At 42.4% G+C, this 26,699-nt stretch overlaps 1 protein-coding gene across 3 annotated transcripts in view; it reads left to right on the top strand.

The window, feature by feature from the left end:
- The window catches only part of arhgef10la (Rho guanine nucleotide exchange factor (GEF) 10-like a), a 148,443-nt gene that overhangs the window by 87,138 nt on the left and 34,606 nt on the right, over nucleotides 1-26,699 (top strand). For all 3 annotated transcript variants that reach the window (XM_068712574.1, XM_068712576.1, XM_068712573.1), the window contains 2 exons: nucleotides 9,652-9,773; nucleotides 24,921-25,007. In XM_068712574.1, the coding sequence (XP_068568675.1) occupies nucleotides 9,652-9,773; nucleotides 24,921-25,007 (209 nt within the window). The remainder of the gene's footprint in view (nucleotides 1-9,651; nucleotides 9,774-24,920; nucleotides 25,008-26,699) is intronic.

The following is a 26,699-nucleotide window of genomic DNA, read 5'->3' as shown; positions in this document are numbered from 1 at the left end:
CCGTGGTCTTGTTTAGGTCGAAATGGGTGCCACGCTCCGGAATGTCCGCGAATGGTGGACACCACAAACAGCTAATGCTCTCATGCATGATTTAGAGAGTGATTAGACATCGCAAAACTCATTTTCCCCAGACCCATCTTTGCACCAGTGTTTATCCTGTTACCTCCATTTAGAGGAAACACAGCGACATCCCACTGCTGTTGCTAATAGACTTCCCTGTGCCACATGTGTGAATATCAGTGGCTTTTTAGTGACATTCCTGCATGCTGTATTAAAGTCCTATCAGCAAATTGCCCATCAACAATGCCTTGTTAATGCTATGAGGTTTTCTCTGAGCCTCTTTGCACCTTGAGCATTACCATAAAATGTTGCAATCGTTGTGCTTTAGCACGATGTTGAAGCTGCCCTGGTGGCCAGGCTTTGGTCGTGCTTTACGTGATGTAATATGGCAGCCAGGCCTGATTCCCGGTAAACAGCATTTGTCACTTTGTGCGTGCATGTGTTGTAGTTGTGAGGCCTTGAAATAGAAAGTGAGAATTACCCCACGGTGGTGCTTTGCCAAAAGCCCCGAGGTCCATTAATAACCCGGTGTGCCACTGCATCTTTTATGCCGCTCCGAGTGGCCCTGCTGTTTCTGAAGGGTCTTCGCGAAATAGCCAGAAGCATTTCCTAATTAATGGGCTTTCTCATTGCAGAATTAATTGCTTCCTGCTACACAGTCCTGGCCCTTTCAGGCAGGGTTAAGGCTGCAGACTTTGATGGCCCTCACAAGAAGAACAAGAGGCTGTCAAATCATGAGAGATTGCTGCCGAGACGTTGGAGACAGAAGCAGACGAATGAGTGTGGGCAACGAGAGGGGAGCTGTTGAGGCTTTTGTGGGCGTATGTGTTTATGTGTGTGTCTGTCGAGGGGGGTTGTCGGGGGGGTGAAAGGATGATTGAGACAAGCAATCAGTCCCACTGCAGGGAACAGAGGGCAGGCAGGGGGCCGTTGCCTGTGGTTACACCGCTAAGTGTGCCGGTCTCTCGCTTTTTTTTGCCCCTGCACACGGATCAATAGATGAGTGGAGTGTAGCTTGGAGGTTCTTGCACACACTCCGACACGCCTTCTTAATCCACTGTGTGATAACCTGTGCCATGCCGATGTGTACAGCGCAGGAGAGAAGCAAGCTAGGGAGAATGCAAAAATCTGCCCTGCTGCGTGGGCTCTAGGAGAGACCGGGAGGGCTTTGCTTTCATTAGCCCAAGGATTCAGATGGCTTGGCTGCTGTGGTGGCTGATTTCTTTGCGACTATTCAAATTGCATTAGCTTGAACGTATTGTATAACTGTTATCGTTTTGTTTTGTGCCGTTAAAGTATGTCTACTCGATAAAGAAGCCGGAAAGATTCCCTTTGATAACACTTTTAATACAAACATTTAGCAGAATGCTCCCCGTCACAAAAAAAAAAGCATTCACTCAGTATGTGCTGGAGGGATTTTCTCTTAGCCCTAAAATTAATCTGTCAGCCAGCAAAGATTATCTCCCCATCTCGCTGTGTTCAAACATGGGAAATATTTATGATGAGTAAACATTATCACGGATTTAATTAACAGATCCCACACTCTCATTGATCCATGGGAAATATCAATTGCACTGGTGTATTTAATTAGTCTATATCTTTGCCCTTTGTGTCACTGGGGTTGATAGAGCGCCATGCTTTGCAAATTAATCTTCATCAGCAAAAGACTTGAAACAAAAGCATGATTGGAACAAAGAAATCGAGAAACTAGATCTCCTTCCTTAGTATTCCAACCCTTCACCTTCTCAAATGATGTAGGTACACATAGTTATCGTACAGTAGCTGGGATTGAGTACACAGTGCATAGTGCTGACCTTCACCTTAAGCTTGTGGTGTCTCGTCATTCATATAGATTGCCTTGAATAAAACTGTAGTTCAATCAGAAGAGGCTTCATTTAGAGTGAACAATGGTGCAGAATACAGTCTTTTGGAGTCTTCGGCCATTAGACGCTACCGTGGCATAGTATATTTAGAGCGTAGGGATGCCACAGTTAGTTCAGGACTACTTCTCCCCATTGTGTCTAGGACCTGGTGGTGGTGAAGAGAATTGACCGAAGATCTGAATGATGGGATGTGGAGCAGGACTCTGCACTGATGTGATGGAGACTGGAAGTGAAGGGGCGGAGGAGGGGCGCATCGATTGGTCTGAAATGACAAACCGACGCAGCAGAGAGGAGAACAGTTTAAAAGTTTGACAGCAACGATGTGATCAGCTTGGGGAGATTGTGGCAAGACTTAATTGGTTTGACGTGGAGTGAACGTCCATAGTCAGCTGAGAGCGGGAGACGGAGGGATTGTGAATGGATGAGAGCCTAATTAGAGTCTCTCTGACTGAACTTTGGCTAAGCTATATATGAATAAACTGCAGCTCAGTGGAACTTCTATCATTTATTTTTCAAAACACAGAAAGTGACATAGTGTTACTAGGTTTGCAATGGTAAGGTTTTGCAATTTGTAATGGTGCTTGTGTGTTGGTTTTCTTTCAAAACACAAATGTGTTGTTGCCTTTTTTTTCCTTTTTACTAATCATAGTTTCAATTGTTTAAAACTAGCTGAGCTACTCCACAATATTTCCACTGCATGAGTAAACCCTGGTGTACCAGTACCTCTGGTTTGGAAACCAGAGGTATCACAAATCTGGTGAATCTGCAGCAACTGCAGATCCAGGTCAAAGGTAATGCCCCAGTTTTTATAAGGGAATGGAAATAGAATTTAGGAGTGGATACATAATTTCAGCTCGAAGAGTACGAGCATAGCTCTGTAATGGACTTTCTTGTTATTGGTTTATCCTGAGACAATTGGTGCACTCGCTGCCCAATCAGGTGCTAAGTTGCCCTGTGGAAGCCTCCCTTTGAACTGTTACATCCACGCAAGTGTAATTTAAGATGTGCCTCAGCATGTGTGTCTTTTCAGTGAGGCTCTTCTTTATGCAATGTCCAACCTTAAACAATAAAATGACAACTACATTTCTGAATCCTGGATCTTTTCTGAACCGCTCTTACTCTCTTCTTGTTATGCTTTTGATATTTCCAGATGTAGGCGACAGAGTTATTTTACTGGACAGAATAAGGCTGCCTGCATATAGGAGACATTTTATTCTCTGGTCTACAGTGAGCCCAAGTGTTCCACATGACAACTCATTGGTATAAATGTTAAATAATGTGGGGCTCAGACTGCATCCTTACCTTACGCCTCTGATTTTTTTTAATTAGTTAATTACTATTTTAATGCAGTATTGATTTTTCATTATAGATCGCTTCAGTGGTCTATAATGAAAAATTAAGTCAAATGTTTTATTTTAAATCATTGAAATCGCAATATGTTGTTTGTTTTCTGACAATTTTTTTGTGTGAGGTTTTGGAAAATACATTATCTGTATGGTCTGTTATTTTCTCCTGCTCTTATGTCTTAAAGCTTTTTTGTTACCTGTTTAAGATGTTAATTTACGGTGTATAAACATGTAGCTCAGTTTGCTTGTTTCCTACAGCAGATTCATGATTATACTAAGTAGTTTTGTGTTTACACAGGTGCTTGTGAATGAAACGAGGCCTGTATACAGTGAATGCCATGTTTTTATTTGTTCAACATATTCATATTCCAAGCCTTTACATTTAACTAATTGACCACCCAAATGCAAAATAACCAGTTCATTGTATTAGCCGTAATATAACTTATGGGTTGTAATTTGTATTATTTCCAACGGCAGGCATTAGTGGCTTTGCTGAAGTTTTCTTCCTACGTCAACACACTTGACACTAATTGGTACATATAGAGAGCCACAGCAACTCGCATGTCCATGGCCCCTACTTGTAATTACCATTAGGAGGCTGACAATGTTTTTTGCGGGCTTTTTTTCCCCCGTCGGTAAGTCCTATTTATGGTAAATCCAACATGATGTTAATGCAGAGTGAGGTACAGTTCACAGGACACTGTACCAGAATAAACCGAGAATAATCACATGAAGTTATTATTATAGAATTATAAAATACAGTTTGCACTGATAGCTTTATTTTCTACAGTCGATTTGTTGAAAAATAAAAGATGGATTTATTCAGGTAGTATTGTAGATGTAGTGACCTTTTGTCCCCCAAATGTCTTAATTAATGAATATTAATAGCACGCCCACTTGGCAGTAGTGTTAACAGTGTGGTTATTTATTGCAAACCTCACTCTAGCCCACTCCCGTTTTTGATCCCTTTTCCCCTCGGAGGTCGGTTCCTCTCCCCGTCCGCCTACCCAGGGTTCTCGTTCACACACATACAAAGGATGGGAAAAACATAAATACATACATGAGTAAGGAAACATTTAAATAAAATTCAGACAACATTAACATTAGATAAAGTAAGATCAAATAAATAAAGGGTTGATTTGTCCATCGAGTCATTTGGAGAGCGCGTCCCCAGAGTGGACCGATTGATTGGCTCCCAGTATGGCTGCCTGCAGTGATGTCCGGGGGCATGCCAGTCTGGAGCGTGCGGCTGTATGGAACGCATACCCGTTCAAAGCGGTCCGATTGAAGTGCTGCCTCTCAGTCGTAACATGAGTACATTCAGCATCCAGCATCAAAAGTGAACTGCAATCAATGTGTCCCGGCCTGTAGCCCAGCAGGGCCCTGAGGACCCGCCCCCCCCGCAGCTGCACAGATCGCTATCTCTTGTTTATTCAAAGTTTATTAATATTGAACTTTGACTCTGCACGTCCACAAGGAGTGTAAAGTAGATCGGATGAATGGTTTTGGAGATATGCGAAGGACAGGGTATATGTTAGCCTGGGATAGCCAGGGTATATGTTGTGAAAAGACGAGCCTGCATTCTTACTAAGTGTTTTAAATATCAAGGTAGTTTTATGGTTGTATCTTTCAATATACAACTATCCAAATACATACAGAATCTGCAATTTTGTGTCTTGACAAATTACTGTGAAAGTGATGTACCCACAAAAAAGGTAATTCTCTGTAGAAGAGGAATGTGCTGGAGAAACAACTCTTGAGTGTTGTGTTTTCCTGTGTTCAGAGGTCCAACTGATGAAATGATTTAGTAAATAAAGAAGTGTAGACGTGTGTGTGTGTGTGTGTGTGTGTGTGTGTGTGTGTGTGTGTGTGTGTGTGTTGAGGTGAGTGGGCTGCATGTCCCTATTTTGTGCCGTTTTCGATTTATTTCTGTGCGTCTCATGTGTTCGGCATTATTCATCAGCATTATTACCACATGGGATTGAAGGTTAAGAGTAATTTGTGTTCCCTCACATCAACTCTCTATCCCGGTCTCTCTCTTTCCATCTCTGTCTATCTGCCTCTTTTTTTTTTAAATTGGTAACTGGACTTATTTTTACTGACTGACAAATTCAGTAGTAGAAGCCAGCATACCCAAAAGGAACATTATTTATGCTAATCTAATAATTAGCTTTAGAAAGTTGATGATTACTCTGGGGTAAAGGAAATCACTGGCCCTGCTTCCTCACCTGAAGCAATGTGCCCTCAATTAAAGTATTTTAATAAGTGACCTCACACCTCTCTGTATCCTAGTAGTGGCTCGCTGAGGGATAATCGGCCCACAGGCCAAACCCTCCCCAAAATATTAATTATTAAAGAACACTTCACAATTCAAGATGACTGTAAATATAAATGACTGAATGATTTAAAACCTTATCTTTATCTACCGCTTCTTGTTCATAGCAAGGCTGTTGAGTCCATAGAAGTGAAATCGGAGTAGAAAGGACATTCACTTTTCAAATCAATGTACATCTCTGCGGTGAGGGTTCTGCAGTAACAGCAGTGAAACGTTACGTAGCGTAGAGATCCAGAGTAAATGAGTACAACTTAATGCTTCCTCCACACACTCTTATCACCGCGTAGGATAGCACGTTTCTATCGGCAGCAAGTGAGAACTTTGTTCGGTTTATTTTCTGGAACCGGTGTAGCATTAAGGTTACCAGGGGACAGCTGGCTAGTTAGCTAGCTTTCGAAATCCGCCATGCGTTAGTGCAGAAAATGAGCCGCGGGCTGGCGGCAGCGCTATGGCGCTAAATCCAGGTCAAAAGTTTTGATCATTTGAAAAAAAAAATTAAACCTGAAAGTTCAAGTTATGGTCTTGAACACTGAAAAATACAGCAATGTATTCAAAATAAAAATGAGTGAATGAAAAGTTTTTTTGGGTTGAATATAATTTTGATTCAGTTCTGGAATTTTTTTGAATACATTTATTTTTTTCATTTTTCACTTTCATATATATTTTGATATTTGAGGTCTTGTATTTTTCAGTTTCAGATTTTATATTTTCAGATTCAAATTTTTTTTTTTCGGTTTCAAATCTTTTTTTCACTTTCAGATCGTTTTTTTCAGTTCAGACTTTTGACCCTGATCTAGCGTGGGGGCGTGGCTTCAACTGAAAGGGGCGCGTCATCATGAGTGACAGCATCACAAAGAAGGCTGAGGACCTTCCTCAACAACGTTGCCTTCAGGTAACGTGGGCACCACGAGAATTATGATTGAACACTTTCTATACAACATATTCATGTGAATGCAGTGGAGGAAAAACTGTGAGCGCCAGCTATCCTGAAGGAAACTTTGGAGGGAACCAGCTACTGGTTCGATTAGTCTTTCGCCCCTATACCCAGGTCGGATGACCGATTTCCACGTCAGGACCGCTATGAGCTTCCACCAGAGTTTCCTCTGTCTTCGCCCTGCCCAGGCATAGTTCAGCATCTTTCGGGTCCTATAGGACAAACTCACGCTCCACCTCCCCGACGGTGCGGGCGAGACGGGCCGGTGGTGCGACCCGACCCCACGGGGCCGGGATCCCACCTCACCCGGCACGCTGGCCCTCACTTTCATTGCGCTACGGGGGTTGCAGTTGCTTCACCCTGTGACTCGCGCGTGCGCTAGGCTCCTTGGTCCATGTTTCAAGACGGGTCGGTTGGGTTGCCAACATCGCCGCAGACCCCTGACGCCTTTTACTTGAGCCGATCCCTGCCCTGGCGACGCGGTCGGGGCGGACTGTCCTCAGTGCGACAGTCGCATATGAGATGTGGTTTATAGATCTCCAGCAATATGTTTGTGAATGTGTGACGAATCTGGCGACAGAGGCAGACAACAGCTGCTGCGCATGGAAGGGAAACCAGTAGGGACGAAACACCGGGACCCGTCCCTCCCCGCAGGGAGAGCGGGCACAGCGAGCACTTAGTCCACGGCCCCGGAAAGCAGCGAGGTCTGGGTGAGGAGCGCTGAAAAGCACCTTCGCCCCGAGCCTTTCCAATCCAACCTAGTGCCGGGGTCGCAGCGCCTGGCGAGGATATAGCGGTTCTGACGTGCAAATCGGTCGTCCGACCTGGGTATAGGGGCGAAAGACTAATCGAACCAGTAGCTGGTTCCCTCCGAAGTTTCCTTCAGGATAGCTGGCGCTCACAGTTTTTCCTCCACTGCATTCACATGAATATGTTGTATAGAAAGTGTTCAATCATAATTCTCGTGGTGCCCACGTTACCTGAAGGCAACGTTGTTGAGGAAGGTCCTCAGCCTTCTTTGTGATGCTGTCACTCATGATGACGCGCCCCTTTCAGTTGAAGCCACGCCCCCACGCTAGATCAGGGTCAAAAGTCTGAACTGAAAAAAACGATCTGAAAGTGAAAAAAAGATTTGAAACCGAAAAAAAAAAATTGGAATCTGAAAATATAAAATCTGAAGCTGAAAAATACAAGACCTCAAATATCAAAATATATATGAAAGTGAAAAATGAAAAAAATAAATGTATTAAAAAAAAATTCCAGAACTGAATCAAAATTATATTCAACCCCAAAAAACTTTTCATTCACTTATTTTTATTTTGAAAACATTGCTGTATTTTTCAATGTTCAAGACCATAACTTGAACTTTCAAGTTCAAATTTTTTTTTCAAATGATCAAAACTTTTGACCTGGATTTAGCACCATACAGCGCTTGGTCCAACTGTCCCTCTGCTTTACTCCCCGCCGCTTCGGACAAGCCGACCATCCGTCTCCAGGGCTGCTTCCGCTCTCCTTCCCGGCAAGCTGTGACAACACCGTTCTAACCGCAATGACATGTGTTGTCACCATAACAACAGACACCTGGCAACATACTCACAGCAGCTTCTGTGGTAGTTACTGCTACAGTAGGTGTCTCCAGGAACACATTTGGCCATGGTGACACACACAGACTCACAGGGTGAAAACAACACCCGCCTCACTGTCGCAACTGGTTTACTTCTTTTTTTTTCAAATATAATTTACTCTCTGTTGTCAGCATTTTCAAAGTGCAGAAGATAGACAACATAAAAAAGAAAGAAAAAAAAATAGCCATGTGTAGCCATGCAGATAGTTTCTGTTTGAATCACAGATGTTTTGAGGTATCCATTGTTTAGATTAGAAGGGATGAAACTCTATTTAAAAAAAGATTGGAACAATGAAAAATCCAAGAGAAAACAGTCATAGAATTTGATTCGTCTTTGACATATGAAAACGTCTAACCCACATATACCCAATGCTGCTCATTCCTGTCCTTGATGTTCGCCTTTTGTATAAATAAGTTTTGTCTTTCATTGAGATGTACTCAAGCTTTGAATGGATTTCACTCCACTGTAATTCCTGTTTGCAAACTGTCAAGAGTGATGTCACATTTATGTTTGTTCAGGAATGTCAGTGGCAATTCTGAAACGAGTAAGGTACACATTTTTGATTTCACTTCATTGTTCTTATAAGGGCGAGTACATAATCAGAAAAGAAGGTAGTGTCAGTCATTCCAGTTTAAACATCAGTGAAGTTTGGCCTAACAAGAGCTGTGTCAGTGTGGCCAAAACAGAGAAATACAATTTTTTTTTTTACAACCTTGGTGCCGTCGGTGCAAGCTCATCTATATTTGGCCCTGTGGCGCTCCCCTTACTAGTTTACCACAAGGAGAGTGAGCAAACAATATTCTCATCAAACAAACTCCACTTCTTACTTCTGCAAATGAGTCCGATGCATCTGTGGCCGTACCTCGGAGGCAGACAACAGATATAAAGTGTAGCTTGTTCCAAGTTAACGTATGGTAACAACCCAGGGAAGCAAATTTTAGCAAGCTGTTAAATTTCATGCAGAATTTAGTTCCCGTAAATTGAAATTTATGATTGCAAAATTTTATAATGGGAGTACTTTGGCTGATTTGCCCGGCACCTTGTCAGAGGCACACCTGTTGTAAGGCTCAGAGCTATGAGGGCGGCAGGGCGATGGCGCATACGCCAGGCAAATCCATTATTATAACTCAAATCCAGCAGTTGCATTTTTTCTGCTGGGACTGACTCTCACTGTTGATTAAGTGCAGGTTTAATCACTGTTGAGGCCCGGTGTTGGCAGTATCCAGCCTCGCCTCCTACAACAGGGAATAAGCCTCTGGCTGATTAGAACATTCACATGCTGATAACACCATTTATACATTACATACCTGTGGTAGCAAAATGTCTTACTGATGATTTTGCGTGGTGTTGACATAGCTGGAAGGAGGCGATGTCTCACTGTGAGGTCAGATGCAGGATGTCAAACAAAAAAAAAAGTTAGCAGCACAGTAGAAATTTAAAAAAAAGTCTCTCTTTTTTTCTTTTTCAGGGGAGGAGAATTCACTGGGCTGGTTATGTGGACAGGACGAAGGGAAGACCATGTCCCCATTTTCGTGTCCGCTGCTGGCCTGTCACATGCCTGTCTTTTCTACAAAGTCACTGGAGAGAAAGGTAAATAAATAAGCAGTGTCAATGCAGCTCAGCTATATAGTCCATATGACAGTAAACACTGGAAGACTGTTCCTGGACCTCAGTGTATATATATATATATATATATATATATATATATATATATATATATATATATACACACAGTATGTATATATATGCACACATTATTTTAAATTCAGCAGAGAAACCACTGCTATATTAAACAAAAAGGAATAAATTAAATACCTGACAAAGAAAGGTATTTTATCACACTATGCAAAAATCCTGTAAATGTATTACAGCCTTGGTGTAAATGGTATTGCAACCTTTGTACGTATTGTCATAGTGTCCAACTCTTTCTGGTCATATAGTCAAATAAGAAATTAAATAAAAAAATTAAGTATTTTAATGCAAACAAATAAGCAAAAATAAATTATATAAAAATATGAACAAACTCTATGATGAGTGATGATGTAGTGAAGCACTTAGCATAATACCATAGAAAGGAATTTTACTTTTTTACACTCTGGCTGTTATCAGTTTAATTTAATTGGATGCCCACAATAAAACGCAGATACTATTATTAATAATTAATAATGAAGTACATAAGAAAATACGATGGAATAGATGACTTGTATCATGGATCATCTTACTGTTGTATCGCTGCATCTTTCTGAGCAGAGCTGAGCAATTCTACTCAAGAAGCAAAGTGGCTCAATCCGTCAACACAGTTTGACTTTCACTGACGCTAAATTCTCCTCTCAAGCAGTCATTAGTCCATGGCGGCGGTGGGATCTTTATTTTAATAAAGATTTTGTTGCAAGAGATCATCGTTTCATTTAACACAGCCATTTCCCATTGAAAGCAATCAAAGCCCACTTGTCTTGCCCTAACAGCTAAAAATACATTGTCTCAGAGATGATCTCACTCAAAAACACCTAGACTGTTGGAATTACAAGGTGACACCAGAGCATCCCCTAAGATGCTGGCTGAAGGATTTCGATCAATACAAGCTGTTAAGACCTAGAAGCCTCCAATAGATCAAATGGTCAGCACAGGTGAGAGATAGACTAAAAGGGGTTTCGAAGTCAGTGGGAATGGTATAAAATCAATTTGCAAGGGCTGAAAGATGATATTCCCGACCACATTTCCTTGCGCTATAATGTGGTTATGGGTCTCACTGAGCAAGGTGGGTGGTGGGGGGGAGCCAAATTACCATGGCCACTGGGGGGAGGATGTTATAAAGTGATCATGCAATTATCTTAATGGCTGCGGGACACCCAAGCATAAATCAATGTTCCAACATTAGATTAAGACCCGCACGCCAACCCGTAGTCTACTGGCCAAGCGGACGAGATAGGAAGGTGAGGTGAAACGGCAGCTGGAAGTGCGGAAAATGTAGCTTCGACATGGTAGGGTGGGGGGGGAATTTCCCAAAAGATCTCGCTGGCATTCCGCAGTGCTCTGCCAAAGTGTGTTACACCTGGCTGGAAGCGGCGCCAAGTCAATTAATGTATTTTGAGCCAGTGGGACCCTGCAGTCTCTTGAGGATCTGCTCATACTCCCCTCTCCTCGCGCAAACAAATGAAGCACCTGAGCAACGCTGGTGCACGGCATGACAGCCGCATCCGTCCCGCAATGTGGTTTGCCGTGAAACAGTTTCACGCAGCGTTATTTTCTGACGGCTGTCGAACTGAACATGTATGTTTTCACATCAGTCGTTGCTGTAAAGACCTGCGCTGGTCGCTCATGTTATTATAAGGCTAAAGTTAGATAAAAGCTAAACATTCATGCTTGCATTGCTGTGTCAGCAAGTATGTGGTCATTTAAGTTTTGCAACGCATGTGCTCGAGCTGCATGTTTCTCTGTATATGTTTGGCTGTTCACCTCTGTGAATGGGTTTGTGATAGGAACGGGGCCTGGGTATCAGAAAGCTGAAGAGGTAAGCAGTAGTATTTCTTTTACTTTTTTTTTTGACTAAAGAGTAGGTAGCATTAAATGGAGTGACTTTAAGTCCTTCATGCAGAGCAGACTGTGATTAGGGGCTTAACTCAGCAGCAGCCCCCCCCTCTCCCTCTCTGTGTCTCCATCTTTGCCTCAGCCACTGCCTCTGGGAAACACACGCCTCTCTGTGCCAAAGCTCCGCAGCATCTCTTTCTCCAGCTCTTGCAGCTTCTCTTGGCAGTCTGAGTTACAGTGAGTAGAAAGGATGAAGAAAAGGAGGCGAAAAAAAAAGAAAAAAGAAATCCGAGATTAAAAGAGATGTGGCCGAAGGGGCCGAAGCGATTTCCGACAGAAAATAAAGTTCCAAAGCAGCGTAGTATGAACAACGTGCACAGGTCACCTCAGGGATGTCAACCTACTGCTGGCCGTGTGCAGCTCTGCGCAAGCCGGTCCACTCGGTGGGAGCTGGAGAGGGCTACTGGGCGAACTCGTTAGGCACCAGAGATAAACCTTATCACTAGTCTGCTGAGTGAGAACAGCGGGGGCAGACGGCCTCCTCTCAATTTATCTCTTTCATTTTCTCCTTGTCTTTCTCTTCCCCTCTCGCTCTATCTCTCTCTCTCTCTCACACACACACACACACACACACACACACACACACACACACACACACACACACACACACACACACAGAACCAGACGCTGTCTTTGATAATAGACAAACCACATTCTGATGGTCCCTGTTGTACAATCTATGCGCGCTCCGTTTCATTGCCCTCTCTGCCATTTTAAGAGATGAAACGGAGCGGCCCAAAGGGAGAGTGTGATGTAGGTGGGTTAAGAGATTATTAGGAGACGCTCCAGCAGAAAAGGTAACCGCTAAACCAAGAGAGTCAGCTGTTAAATGAAAGAATTAAAAGCATATTCTTGCATGAGTAGCATATCGGTGCATGATATTGATTTTAACAGGACTGATGCCTGTAATTGTTATAGATCGATAGATCAGAATTTGACTAAATCTTTGACACAAATGTTATACAGAAATGTGAAATCATATTTAGACATTCCTGACATTTGCAGTCTTGTTCCTAAGTGTGCTGATATGATGCTAACATACATCACCGCGGCAAAACAGACCAGTGCTGAAACAGTATAGGTCAGGTTTATCAATTAGACAATCAACAGCAAATAAGTACTGTAGCTATAGCTTCGATCTTTTTTTCATCTTAGTAGATAGTTTTGGGCTACAGGTAGGACAAAACACGCAATGTAAAGATGTCACCTTGAGCTCTGGTAATCTGCAACGTTCATTTTTCATTATTCTCTGACATTTGATAGACTAAATAAAGATACCGAAACAATGAACATAATAGTTTGCAGACCTTCCTACTCACTGTCCCAGAAGTAGCAGCCATATCTCGGAATATTCAATTTCTTGCACTACAAGCGTTAACAGAGGCGTTTTGTTTTTTTACGCTGTATCTAGAACTCAGCCGTTTCCCTCACTGCCCTGTTTGACTCTATGAACCAGCTGTTTATTTCAGTTCTGTTCTGCAGGCTGTGTCAGTGTGAGGACCTATAACAGATGCATTTATGAAACCAAATCATCAGACGGCTCAGCAAGCTGTATAACAAGTGGCATTGGGTGGCGTCACTGAATGGAACTGAATGGCTTAAATTATGTGCCTGTCTCTATCTAGGACACATATTTTCTTGCGCACTGTATTTCATTATAAGCACTCATTCAACAGAGCTTTGAAGAAGATCAATGCCCGGTTCCTGTCCTGATCTAAACATTCTCAAAGAGCCACATGTGCATACTGTGTGTGCAATATTTTATGGCGAGGAGACAGGAATCCCTCGGCCTCATAATGATCTCCTCCAGCAGGAATACACCTCTCCCTCTGCAACTCTGAAAGGTTCCTAAAGATCCAAGGCTACAAAGACTTTCAAAATAGTAAACGGGCATGTTTCCAAACTCCGTTTATGAGGCATTAGGCAAGAACAGGGTTGAGGAGGGCTGCTATGCCAGAGCTCTTATAATACCTTGGGGGATTTCATCATATATGCTTTGAAGTGCGTTATGACAAACTGGGAAAGGGTTCGGGCTGCATCAGGGTTAGCTTCCTTTCTCTTTTTCTGAGAGGATTAGCTTCTGTGTCTCATCTCAGGAAACCGCTAAAAGCTTGGTTACATCTCACTAGTTATACACTCCACTAGTTTACATAGATCACACAGATCACCATTATTATTAATTTTGTATTTATGCATGTATTTTTTTTTCTTTTTCTTTTTCTTTTTTTTGTAATTCAGTCTTCAAAACCCATCAAACATGTTATTGGTCATCATTTCTGTCTTTGTCATCTGGTGAAATCACACTGTACTGGGTCAATGGTGCCTGCGCTTATTTACTTGGACTAGCCGGTGCTTTCGGGGCATGTGGTGCATGTACCTCTCGCTCGCTGTGTCATCCATCTTCACCCTCGCTGATGGAGTGACAAGAGAGCAGCACTGTGCATACAGCTAGCCACATGAAAGCGACTGTAAGTACAGAAAATGAGTTTGTTGAGTGGCGAAGTACACTTTGTGCATCGCATTGTCTGGTGAATGACTCAATGGCTCTTACAGTCAAGATGAAGGAAACAACTGAGTGTGAAGGCTGTGTGTGTTTTTGTGTGTGTGTATGCACTGTAGCACACAGCATACTATGTTATGAAATATAGATTAAAAAAGAGCACAGTGTGAAGAGGTGGCCTTTCCCTGCTGCAATGCCTTCCTGGTGATTTATTTCCTCTCCCCCTTCTAGCCTGTTTTTTAAATTTGAATTTCTTTAACGTAAAGTCATCGCATTGACACCTCCTGCAATGCTTCTCTCTTTGTTTTTCTTGAAGGTTGTTCGCTGCCTTTACAGAGAAGCAGATATCAGCCACCTCTCTGATTTGCAGAGAATGGATGCCACAGCATGGATTAAAAGCTCCTTCTAGCCTCGCGTAGCACCTCCATTTCTAACACTGCAGCAATATCCTTCTTGCAAACAGAAAAACACAAAACAGCGGGATGCACCTGTGCTTGAGCAAATCGTTTTATTTCAGACCTGAGCCTCATCTAGATCGGTTCTCTTTTTCCTTATGTATTACTTGTTAGGAATGTAGGCGGATGTACAGTTTGCAGGCTTTTCTGTGATTATCAGGGTCAAATGAATCATGATGATGACCAACAACGCTGACTGGGCCATGCTTTATTTCTCTATTTAGCCGTTTTGGCTTCATGATCATTTTCACAAGTCATCTTGCCAGTATGCCGTCAGTGGATACCCATCAGCTGCTTAATGTGTTTTCTACCTTCACTTTAAACCCACAAAGTCACGAGTGTTTCAGCACTGGACGTGAGTTTCTGCATGATGTTTGATTTCCATTTCATAGTGAGATTACATTTTAATGTGAAAGATGCTCACCTAATATCAAGCATTAAGCTGATGTTTTCAGGACATGTGGCAGAGCCTAATGTGGCCGCTACTACCAAAATCAACAGGTGCGCTCTGCAATATTAAATTCATAGATACTAACATACTTTTTTCTCTCTGTAAAACTGCTCCGATGGCTTCCTGCAAGGTTCACTCTGCGGAGATGCTAAGGAATTCAGTATAACACATCTCCCGATCGATTTTTATTTGATGAAGTGTGTTTGTTGAAATGCACTGAGACCTGCACTTAACTCAAATCGTGCTGTACATTTTGGAGCCACTCTCTGTAAACGTGTACCACAGTTCTCTCCACACACAAAAAAATCTGACCGCTGCTTGAAAGGGGGATGCCAAGCTTTCAGCATGCAGAATATTTAAATGCAGGACCAAGTGTCAATTTCTCTGCGTGACGCCGGATGATGCGTGTTGATGCGGCCTGGCCCTCCTGGTCAGCGTGGCTCGGCTCAGCTGAAACCCACCTCCAGACACACCAGCCTTGTCACTGTCACAAATACGGGGGAAAGTGACAGCCCACAAGCTCTGACTGCTTAACACTCCCGATCAAAGAGCACCTCTTGCTGAGGTCAGGGCAGAAGTCAAACTTTGGCATTTGCAGAGAACAACTCAGAGAGAGTTGTGACAGTTTCCGACCTCTTAACTAATGTACCAGGAGTGTACAGAGGGCAGGCTTTCTCCTTTGCAGATCTGGATCTCTCCACTCTACCCAGGCTAGGCAGCATCAGAAGTCAACTTTATTAAACTCTAGTAATGGTTATAAGGCACTTTCAAGCCAAAAGCTTGAAACTGCTGGCTCTGCTGCCTCCGTTTGCGATAAGTCCCATGTCAGCAGCAAACAGCGATGCAAAAGCCACAGAGGCAGAAATGTAGTTGTGGTGGGTGGGTACTCCTGGTGTAAATCTTGACTGACGTGCTGTTATTATTAAATGGAGGTGGCTAAATGGAGGTGTGCATTTCATCATTTTCATAAGCGCCTGTAAAATAAATGTAAAGAAAAGAAAATTCACATAAAAATACAAAGTATTCCAAGTTTATTAGATTAATTATTAGGTACAATTTGACCAGATTTGTCTCTAATAGTGTAGGATACTAGAGTTTCTAGTGTTCCAAAAAACGTCTAAGATGAAGTAACCAATAACATGAGAGCATATACTGTATCAGTTGTATCATGAATGGATGTCAACAGTACAGCCTTCTTCTCCCCAACACTTATCGGCCAGGACAGCAAGACCTATTGTGCTCGGCAGCAACATTGCCGCTGTGTGTATTGAAATGAGGTGAGGTTTCAATGAGGTGCATTGAAACAAATCCCAGAGAGACTGTGTTAGCATCAGCATGCTAATGTAGTCATGTCATCATTGCATCCCGGGTACCCGAGCTCTTAATTAATTTATTAAACAGCTGGAACAGGGACGGTGAAAAAGATTTGGGATTTTTAATTTGCCAACGTAATGACAGGATCAAGGTGGGGTTTTAATTTAACTGCTCAGTCTGATTTTCACAGTTAAGGTGCACTAAAGAGGTTGATTTACTGCATGTTAGTTCAGTCGCCTTGCTATAATTTACATGGCAACTATGTAGTTGCCACTTGCTCGCACCGCAAGTCTTGCTTCCATGCTATGCATTTCCTTTCCCCTTCATGACTCTCCTTGCCAACAGAGGGCAGTGCGGTGTCTGTATGGACGTGGAATGGGGAGACACACCCACCGCTTGACATTGAGGTTATTTGCAAAGGGCCTGATCTGTTGCAGTGACAGTTAACGTTCTAATTACAGGGAATCAAAGACACTCTAGCAATGCCTCAGAGTAGAGCCCTCCTTCTCTGGCCCCGAGTTTCTGCTCACTCTGTACTTGTCAAGATAGCATGCAGGAACAAATTATGTACCCAGAAGGGAAATCCTGCAGTTCTGCTAAATGTGCTAATTCAGTCACATTCTTCCTCTTTACGTCAATGTGGAGAGGCAAAAACTGCATCAATTCCAAAGGAAAAGGGGAGAAGGCTCTCTCTCCTCTTTGATTTTCTATTGTGGCAAACAAATCCTGTCTGCTGCAGTGCTATGCTCTCTCCTTATTCTCTGCTCTGCTAATTAGTCTTCCTGCTACTTGCTTTCAAGACGTGCACAACTACCACTCTGGATGCTGCTTCATTTATTGTGTTGGCCAGAGTTAATAAGATATGTAATGACATGTTGTCTTTACCCTCTGCTCTCTTTGAAAGTAGGTGCAAATAGGGACTTTTATGTGATTTAGAAAGTGTTAACGTGTAGAAAGTTTTAACTAATGAGTTGACCTCATCTTTGCTCTTTCATCTTTGTTGGTTGTAATATCATGGCTAGAAAAGATAGATTGCTTTAGAATATCACAATACAGGCTTGAAACAATGGGCCTGAAGTGCGGTGGTTGAACAATCAGATTCCTGTTTTGAGAAACACTTGTGATTTGTGTTTGTCTCATGTCAGGCCAAACAGGCCACCACAGAATTAGGATCCAAGGATTGTAGAGGGCAGATTGAAATTCGGGAGGTGCTCCTTGATGTGCAGAGCTTCCTTGGCAAAAGTAGCTGTAAACGCCACATGGCAAGGACTGAGCTGGCGCCACTACTCCCTTTGTTCTGCGTTTCCTGCCATCTGATAAAGGACTATAGAAAGCCTCGTCCACTCTTGTGCCCGGGGTTTCATCTAGTACCCCTTTGTTGACAAACAGTTTTGTCAGTTTCTGTCTTTAAGGTGGGTAAAGACTGCTCATCCAGAGCTTGCCTGGGCCCTGTGCGGATATCTCCCGTCTCTGTCAGAGGGGAAGTGAAGATGGAGGAAGTGATTGACTATGCACAGAAGTTTTGGCCTGTAGTCCTCTTTTGAACCCATTAATGCAGGGGCAGCACATGGCTTTCATCCAGAGTTGGAACTGCCATGGCCGCAGGAGTCAGCAGGAGTGTGTGGATCTGTATGTGTGTGTGTGTGTGTGTGTGGGAAGAAGGGGAGCATAGCGACACAGCGAATTTGCATCACATTTGTTGGCCGTGTTGCAATCGCTCAGCTAGGAGCGGTGAAGGACACAAAGGAAGAAAATCTCAGTCGAGTCATGAATATGAGTTTGTGATGTCCTACCAATGTCAGGCAGTGGCTCTGAGCAGCGATATGCAAAACCGTTCTCCAACTTCATTCCACTTATTGCTGATATGATCTGTGGCACAGCCAGGGGAGACAGGGAATCGTTACTGTACAGACAGTGGTTATTAAATTGAGGCAAATGTCCTGAGCCAGTTTTAATAATAAGCTGATAGCCAGATGGTTTTTCCTCGAGTGCCAACCTCCTCTAAAGCACCTAATACGGGCCCATCAAGAGTTAAAAATCAGACTACTCAGCCCTCTCGTGCAGATGGTTTAATCTTATTGTGTTCAAATGACTTTGAATATTCCGAATGTAACGCAGGCCTGCGAGCACAGCAGGTGGTTGGCCCTTTGATCTTCGCTCGTAGATGCTGGTGAAATTTTAAATCGCAGGGCGACATTAAGCTCATGAAATTATAACATGAAAAGCAAGTTCCAACTTTGATCCTGTTGTCCTTTTGTATTAGCTTCATTATGAGAGCACGATGTATTGGAAAACAGATAATGAGCAAATAGTGTTTTGCGGTCCCCGTATGGTTGTGTCATGAGAGTGTGTCCACAAACAATGTGTGTGTGTGTGTGTGTCTGTGTGTGTGTGTATAACAACTTATGTGGCATGTACTGTACAATGTATATATACTCAGCTGGTAGCTGTATGGTCATTTTGGAGGAGGCAGTTTGTGGTGCTATTGTACTGTACTGAATTATACAGAGATGGGTTTTTGATATTCAGCCTTCCCTCACTGATATATGATAGTAACACTTTTCAGTGTAACACAACACAACAGTAACACAAACTGTCGCCTCCCAAATGACCTGAATCAATGACTCTTATAAACGCAGGACTTATTGCAGGACGATTGTATTGGATTGAATTAGTTGAGCTAGGTGTATCTAATAGGCAACTGAGTGTATATATCTTGATGATGTGCCATGTGATCTATTTTTCTTTTTCCTTTTCAGCGAAGAGGCAGTTGTTACATGAACATGTTCAGTACTTTTTCACTAGAAGCCCACAATTGAATGCTTAATCTTTGATGGTTATCATAAATTACCTTTATGCAACACTGCACCTGCCAATGAAAGGATGATGCAAGTTTCCGAAATTCGAATTTATGACTTATTACAGAGAAGCGGTTCCCAACCTTTTCGATTGGATGGAGGGATATCAGACGATACCACAGTCATGTAAATTTACCTTGTACTTTTAGAGGACCATTAACCATCTGCTGTCAGGAAAGAAGTGGGAGTGAAACATAGTGTAGTCTGAAATTAAGGTCAAATTTGTATGGTGCTCATCTTTTTTTTTCAGAATCAGGTGTACTGACCGTGTGACCCTGGCAATTTGACTTGGACAGTTGTTGTATGTTTTCACCAGGCATACAGATTTTTGTGTCTCTCCGGTCATCCTCAGTGACAGTAACAGTCGCTTTTGTTCTTCCAGATCTCACCATCTGTTTTTGTGTTTCCGCAGATCTTTTGTTTGTTTTTCCAGTTGTACTGATTTTTCTTGACAACATATTCCATTCTTTATTTTTGTTTGTTTTTTAAACTGTGTAAAAATCAGTTTTACTATTGTTTTTTTGTTTGCTCACCTCTTCAATTTCTAGCACAAGAAAAAAATCTGTAAGAAATCAAAGTCGGAAAGTTGGATTACTTTCTTCTTTCTATGCCTAAGAGTATCATCCAAATGCATGTTATGGATATAGAGTATTAGCAGTTTGTCATAGTCATTAATCAGTTACTAAATTAGGGCCAGCTGCAGAACACGTTTTAGCTTATGATAGATTTGGAGCATCCGCAGAAGACATGCTGTTAGAGAAGCACAACTTATGTTGACAGAAAAGGTCAAAATAGACAAAATATGGTAAAAAAACTCAGCATCATTTTATATTCCATGATGAAATCAATGAAGAGATGCCGCTCTCCATCAGAGCTTTCATTTTTGATAACCCGAGCAGCAACTTTACAGATTCTCTCATGTTAGGAGCTTGTTTAGTGTGCATTACCTGTAGCAGTGCTCTGGATGTAAGTAATTTCAGGTTGACTGGCAATTCACTCTGTGGCAGTCCTGCCCGTTGCCTTAGGCAGTGGGGTTGCAGTGGGGAGGGAGCGCCAGCACCAGTCAATTACCAGTTAATAAACAGTGGAAGTTTTCTATTAGTGCTTGTTAGTGCGTGTAAAAGATTGTTGGTATGTGGAATTGGGGGAAGGCACTGTGACTATGGAATTAGAAAAAAAATAAAAATTGCAGCCATATTTCCTTTCCCTGGGTCTAATATACAGCACCCACTTCTCCATACGCATGCCGTTTTTACGGAGATGATATTTTTTATTTGATTTTCAGCAGGCTGTACAGTGCAATATATAGTATTTGCGAACTCATTTTTTTCTTCTGAACAGTGCAGAAATGTGGGCTCAGGAGTTTTGCTTAATGCAGTATCTCATAAGTGACTGTATAGAGAACTCTTTCCAATAAAGAGAATCCATTACATAAGCATGGCGGAGGCCAGACAATGCAATGCTGGCCGCAGTGTGCCTTGTCATTGATAACATTATGGGGCCCCAGGTGGATATGATGCATGGATCCTCTTTGGATAGCAGTTGTCACATATCGGATGTGTGGTAAATCCCCCACATGTTCGAGAGCAGATTTCACAGTGCTTGCAGAGGAATGTTGCTGTAAGAAAAATCAGGGCACCTGAGTAGCCTTCGGAAGTAAAACAACATTAATTGGATTTGGGGAAGTCACCCTTACCTAGGGGACACCGCTCAGACACTCTGACAACCAAAAGCATGAATCATTAAAACCGTTCCCTGTCATATTAGACCACTACCAATAACCACCTCTTCTCTTATTTGTCGACGTACAGAGCCATGAGCTGTGGGTGCGTAACTTGGCAGAAAATGTTCACAGTAGATAAAAGACAGTCAGAATAAATGATACATCCATTCTGTCCTGCAGGAATTGGTGTAATTACACACATTTTACATTTATCTTCCTGGAAAGCAAATGGATGCTCCTCTGCTAACCATTGCCACCTGGAACCAGCATATGGGCTGGCGCCCTCTTGGTGTAATGGGTGGGGCGGACTCTCTGTCGACCATTGGGTCATTGGTAACCGGCAGCTGGGAGGCCGCCCTCTCATCACATCAACAAATCTCGCTTTAATTAGCTCACCTGCCCATTTCCTCCCTTTTCCTACCCATGCTCCCCGAAGTCCTCCATCATACCTTCATCAGCCGGCTTACAGGCTCACCTTCCTCCCTCATCCTGCCTCAACACCTGGGAATAGCCTCAGCTTCTCAACTTCCCACTACACACACACACACACACGCACACACACACACACACACACACACACACACACACACACACACACACACACACACACACAGAGTGAGTGCTATGAAGAGGACTGGCGATTGACTTCAAGAAAGCTTGGATCTCATTGATTTTTAAATGGCGTAACAGTGATACCATATTAGCATTTGGATCGCCAGCGAGATGGTCTTTGCTGAAGACAACATTTCCTTTTGTGCCCGTTGAAACGATTTCTACAATCACAGGTGCAAATTATCCATACGGGCTTCACTGTTATGCTCACCCGGTCTCTTTGCGCTGGCTGTTAAAAGGAGTCCAATAAGTGGACCAGTGGTTTACTGTATTGATCACAGTCACTGTCTACACTTTAGTAGGAAAACAATCCATCCTCGCCTTGGTAGTATTGGGCACATCGAGCCATTCTCACATAAAAATGTTGCTTCATGTAACAGTCGAAATGTTTCATTCCAAATTGATAATATGGACAATATGTTTCATTCTAATTATTGTGGGATTGTGTGTATTTAGATGATTGTCCTATGCGGAAGGAAGAGTGCTGTTTAACATATTTCTTTTGAATAATAGGCTGTCCTTTGCAAATAGCTCAAAATGATATTTCCTCTTATACCCACATAACATTTTTCAAATGGTAAATATCTCATTAAGGAACAATCCTCTTCATTTACACATCAATGCACATTCCTGCCTTTGAATACCTGAATATAATGTTGCGATGGGACTGTTCTGATGGAGTGGATAGATCCCACTAGCACTGCCAGACTGAGAGACAGACAGAGTGCTAACATATAAAGCAATCTAGGTCCAAAAAGATTGGTCTACAATGCTCGCCAGTCTCAGGTGACTGATAAAAATCCAACCACCATTAAACTACCGGCATCGTCCGTTATAGTGCTGCGGCCCCTCTGGTCCATCGCCACTCTCTCTCTCTCTTAACCACAGGGCCTCCATATGGACACTATTATGGCTGCCACTTAATTACCTATCAAAAAAACATTTCACTGCACTTGATGGAGGGCTGGCAGAAGGGGAGAGGGAGAAAAAAAAGACACAGACAGAGAAAAAAGAGCCGGCATATAAAAAAAGAGAGTGAAAGATGGAAATGAGAAATGGAAAATTGGGACTGAGAGATTGATAGAGAGGACGAGCCATACATCTGCGTAGAGAATATGAATAGATGGAGACAGACAGACAGACAGGGGGGGTGGAGGAATAGCCTCGCGGTGCAGATGGGGGGAGCAGTGATCTGGCCAGCATCCTCTTTTTGTTTAGTGTTTACAAACACACACAACAAGAGAGAGAAAAGGGGGAGGGTCCGGGCCCGGAGAGGCTATAAATTACCCATGATTGATGGTTGCCGCCGTGGAGGCTGACGGTTAAAGACGTACGGTGCTCATCGCTGACCCTCTCTTCACTCTCCCCCCCTCAAACCCCCAACACCCCGACAACGTAAAACAAAGCAGTTTCGTCTGTCACATGGCCCACCCTTAGCGGTCACACACCAAAATAATAATCACTCTCTACTGGACGGACCGCTGGTTAGAAGAGCAGCTTTCACCACAGATGGGTTTGATGCATCAGCCACAGGCGTTACACTTTAAATGTCAACCCCCCATCATTCCGTTTCATGGGGACAAATCTGCCATATGTCTAAGGAATATAGATTTATTTTCCCTCTTAATAAGATATCGGCTCTTTTTATTGATATTAGATAGACTAGTGCCTTGGTTCACGAGTTACATCTTCCAGACCTCTTGTGAACAAACAGTACGGTTACTAAAAGAAGTACAACTCAAAGTAACACCAAAATGCAAATAATAATAATTCGTCATTAACGGACAATGCATATAGTCAAATCAATGTAATTAACATAATGACAAGAAAAAACTCACAAGAACCAGTCACATATATTTATATGACAACAAAGCATGACAAATCAATCCAGCAACACTGCGGCGCTAAAACACGTATTCCGCCGCACACTGAAGAGCAAGAGCCATTCAAATATTATTCACATTAGAGATATGGTTAACATATTAACCGTATCATAAAAAATAATTAAAAAAAAATATTAACCATATCATAAAAACGACACCATAGCCAAATGAACACAGTAGTAACGCTACTGCAGATGTAAAAACAAAGCAGTTCAAAGCTGCTGTTCACTTAAAGACAAAGTATATCCTCCTTTCTTTGTTTACAAAGAGTTCAATGACGCGGTTGTACAGAACATCAGTGTGGTCCAGTTCCAGCTAGAGGTCCTCCTGTGGACGTGTTTGTTGAGTTGTAGGTCCACTCGGGCCTCTCCAAAAGTTTTCAAAAGCACCGTAGCTTGTAAGTGTCCTGCCGTGTTATGGTGTCGTTTTGCTGCCTTGGTTAGCCACCTCAGGTTAGTGTATCATAGCTCCAAACAGCTCCAAACACCAAGACGCTCAGTTGCAAATAAAATGCTGTCGTACTTGTAGGCTACCTAGAATGCTCTGGCACGTCAAAGAACACGCCCAACATGTCAAACTAAAGATCTGATTGGTTGAACACTATGACAATCAACAATATCGTCCCCATAAACTTTAATCTTCAAAGGCTATCCAGCAGGCCTCGGGCCTCTCTTCTTACTAAGAGACATAGAGGTGAAATCTGATTGGATAAAAGTTCTCCTTAAAACAAGCTGCACTGGAAGCAGCGCTGCAGCGCTGGAAGCAGAGCAAATGAGGAAGACAGTAGCTGTGCAATGACAAAATAAGCTAATGGGAAAAATAATAATACATGAAGTGTGTTTATGAAAAATTATTAAATTATAAAATAGCTATAAATTTCTGTTTAGGCCAGCAGAGAAGGCTTTGCTGGCCCTGACAGTCCACCACTGTTAAAATACGAACATCGGGGGCTATCGTTTGTTGCTATCATTGTTTTTTTTTTTTTAAATGTTTAGCAAATTACTTATTCACCTACAGCCTATAAGATACAATCTTAACAAGACTCCACGGCTATTTCGAATATTCTGTGAAAATGTATGAGTTTTAATAAGATGTAATGCATCAGCAGCCAATGCATCAAGCCAATGTTTTCATACCTTTACATTTACTGCTTTGACGTGGGTGGAAAGCCTTCAACCCTGATGTAAAATGACAAAGTTCTTGTGGGTGGCAAAGTTGAGGCACTTTATGGTCAGCAACCACCCAATGAAAAGTGAGCAGTCAGGGCCAGTTTTGTGGTCTCTTAGAAGGTAAACTAAGATGTCAGTATTGAGCCATGACACACTAAATCAATATTAATTTTGTCTCTTGTAGCTTGAAGCTGCCCTCCACAATCCGGTTCACTGTGCGTTGTTGGGCTTCTCTGCAGCGAGCACCTCCTTACCTCAAGGCTACTTTTGGGTAAGTACTATAATGGGTTTCTTATACACACATACACACACACACACACACACACACACACACACACACACACACACACACACACACACACTTGAATGCCAAATAAGTAAAATAAAAACGTCAAGGCAAAACAATGCATATTTATAGCTGCTGATATTTGTAGCTTTTAACACAATTGCCATGACCATTTAAACATCCTTTCCACATTCTGCTCCCATTCATTAAAACACAGAATAAAAAATGTATCTCAAGGCTACGAGTGGGGCATGCACCATTTTTCTCTGTAAAATGTCGCCAAAAAACTGTGAATTAATACAGTGCAGTATAAAGGCTAGTGGTAGGTAACTGCTACAGAGTGTTTTATGATGAGTGGGGCAAAGTGTGCCGCCAGACTCTCACATCACAATCCCCGCACTTGTGTGAATTTAGCTGGGTCGAGAAAAAAAGGGGGGGATTCAGGGGAAAACTGATGCAGAGACTCTGCTATTAATCTCTTAGTTTCAATTTTGTTCCCTCTTCTTTTTGGAGAATTGTGGGCAGTTTATCAGGTACAGATAATCCTCCTTCGACCTAACAGGTGGCTAAATCCAGTGCGGGTCCTCCGGGACAGCGGACTATGGCTCAGTGTCTCAGACTTTTGCTTTTGTGTGGCTATTCTAAAGAGGACTGGATGCTCAGTCAGATGGGTAAAAGAGATATGGTGGAGCCAGCACTGTGATATCAGTGTTTGAAGGAGCACAGGCCGCTCCCACCTTCAGCCTCTCTGAGAGCATTTACTATAACGGATGACTTAAAAGTCCCTGACCTTGTCCTCCCTTACCATTTAGAGTCACAAAGGTAGCTTGGCCATATGCTGTGTGTAGAAAATCCATCCAGTAAAGCGAGGGAAGGCTTGTGTTCCTACACAATAAACCATTTGCAGTTGATTCAGCTGCTATCTGTAGAGAGCATACTTGCAAAGAGCTGAACATTCTTATGTCAAGGCCAGTTAAGGTCTTGTGTCTTTTGACACTTGACTTCAACTTGTCTTAAGTCTGTCAAGCAAGTCTCAAGTATAAGGAAGCGTTTTTCTGAATGCTGATCATTAAAAGCTGCAACGTGATAATATCTGGCCTGAATTTTACTTGAAAACATTCAGAAAATTAATTATTATAAGTGTGATGAACTTACAGTTTTGACGTTATTCCAAATACATCATTGTACTGTATTTTGCTGCAGAAATATCGAGCAGGGTCCGGCCCGCCCTGTAATTCCACTGGTTGATTGAGAGGCAATAGTGAGTCACTGTAGCGTCCAGTCTGCCCTCAGTCCAGAGAGCAAAGGAGTAGAACTACCCCAACGGCTTGTCAATAATACGTCCTAGTTATTTATTTATTTATTTTTCTGAGACTTTACCAGGTCAAAACAAATTAAATTTAAATTAAATTAAGTAGTTTCAATTAAGTTTGCCTCAAAATGGATGTGAAACTTAGGGAAGCAAAATGTTAAAGGTTTACTGAGATGAAGCATTGCTCAGTGAACAGAAAATGCACCTCTCGATTTAATTATAATTGCATATTTGTGTTTGGAGGCAGTCACATTTGGTATTTGAAAAAAAAACTTTGCATTTCAATAACTTGAAAATGTTTGCTAGTAGAGACCAAAGGATTGTGGTTCCTTTGTGGTGAACGCTATCAGGAAGTCTTCAATGAA

This window comes from Cebidichthys violaceus, unplaced genomic scaffold, assembly GCF_023349555.1.
Source record: "Cebidichthys violaceus isolate CVI_PGR_0920_01 unplaced genomic scaffold, fCebVio1.0.p SCAF_17, whole genome shotgun sequence".
NCBI classification, from domain to species: Eukaryota; Metazoa; Chordata; class Actinopteri; order Perciformes; family Stichaeidae; genus Cebidichthys; species Cebidichthys violaceus.
This window is presented reverse-complemented; position numbering and strand designations above follow the sequence as displayed.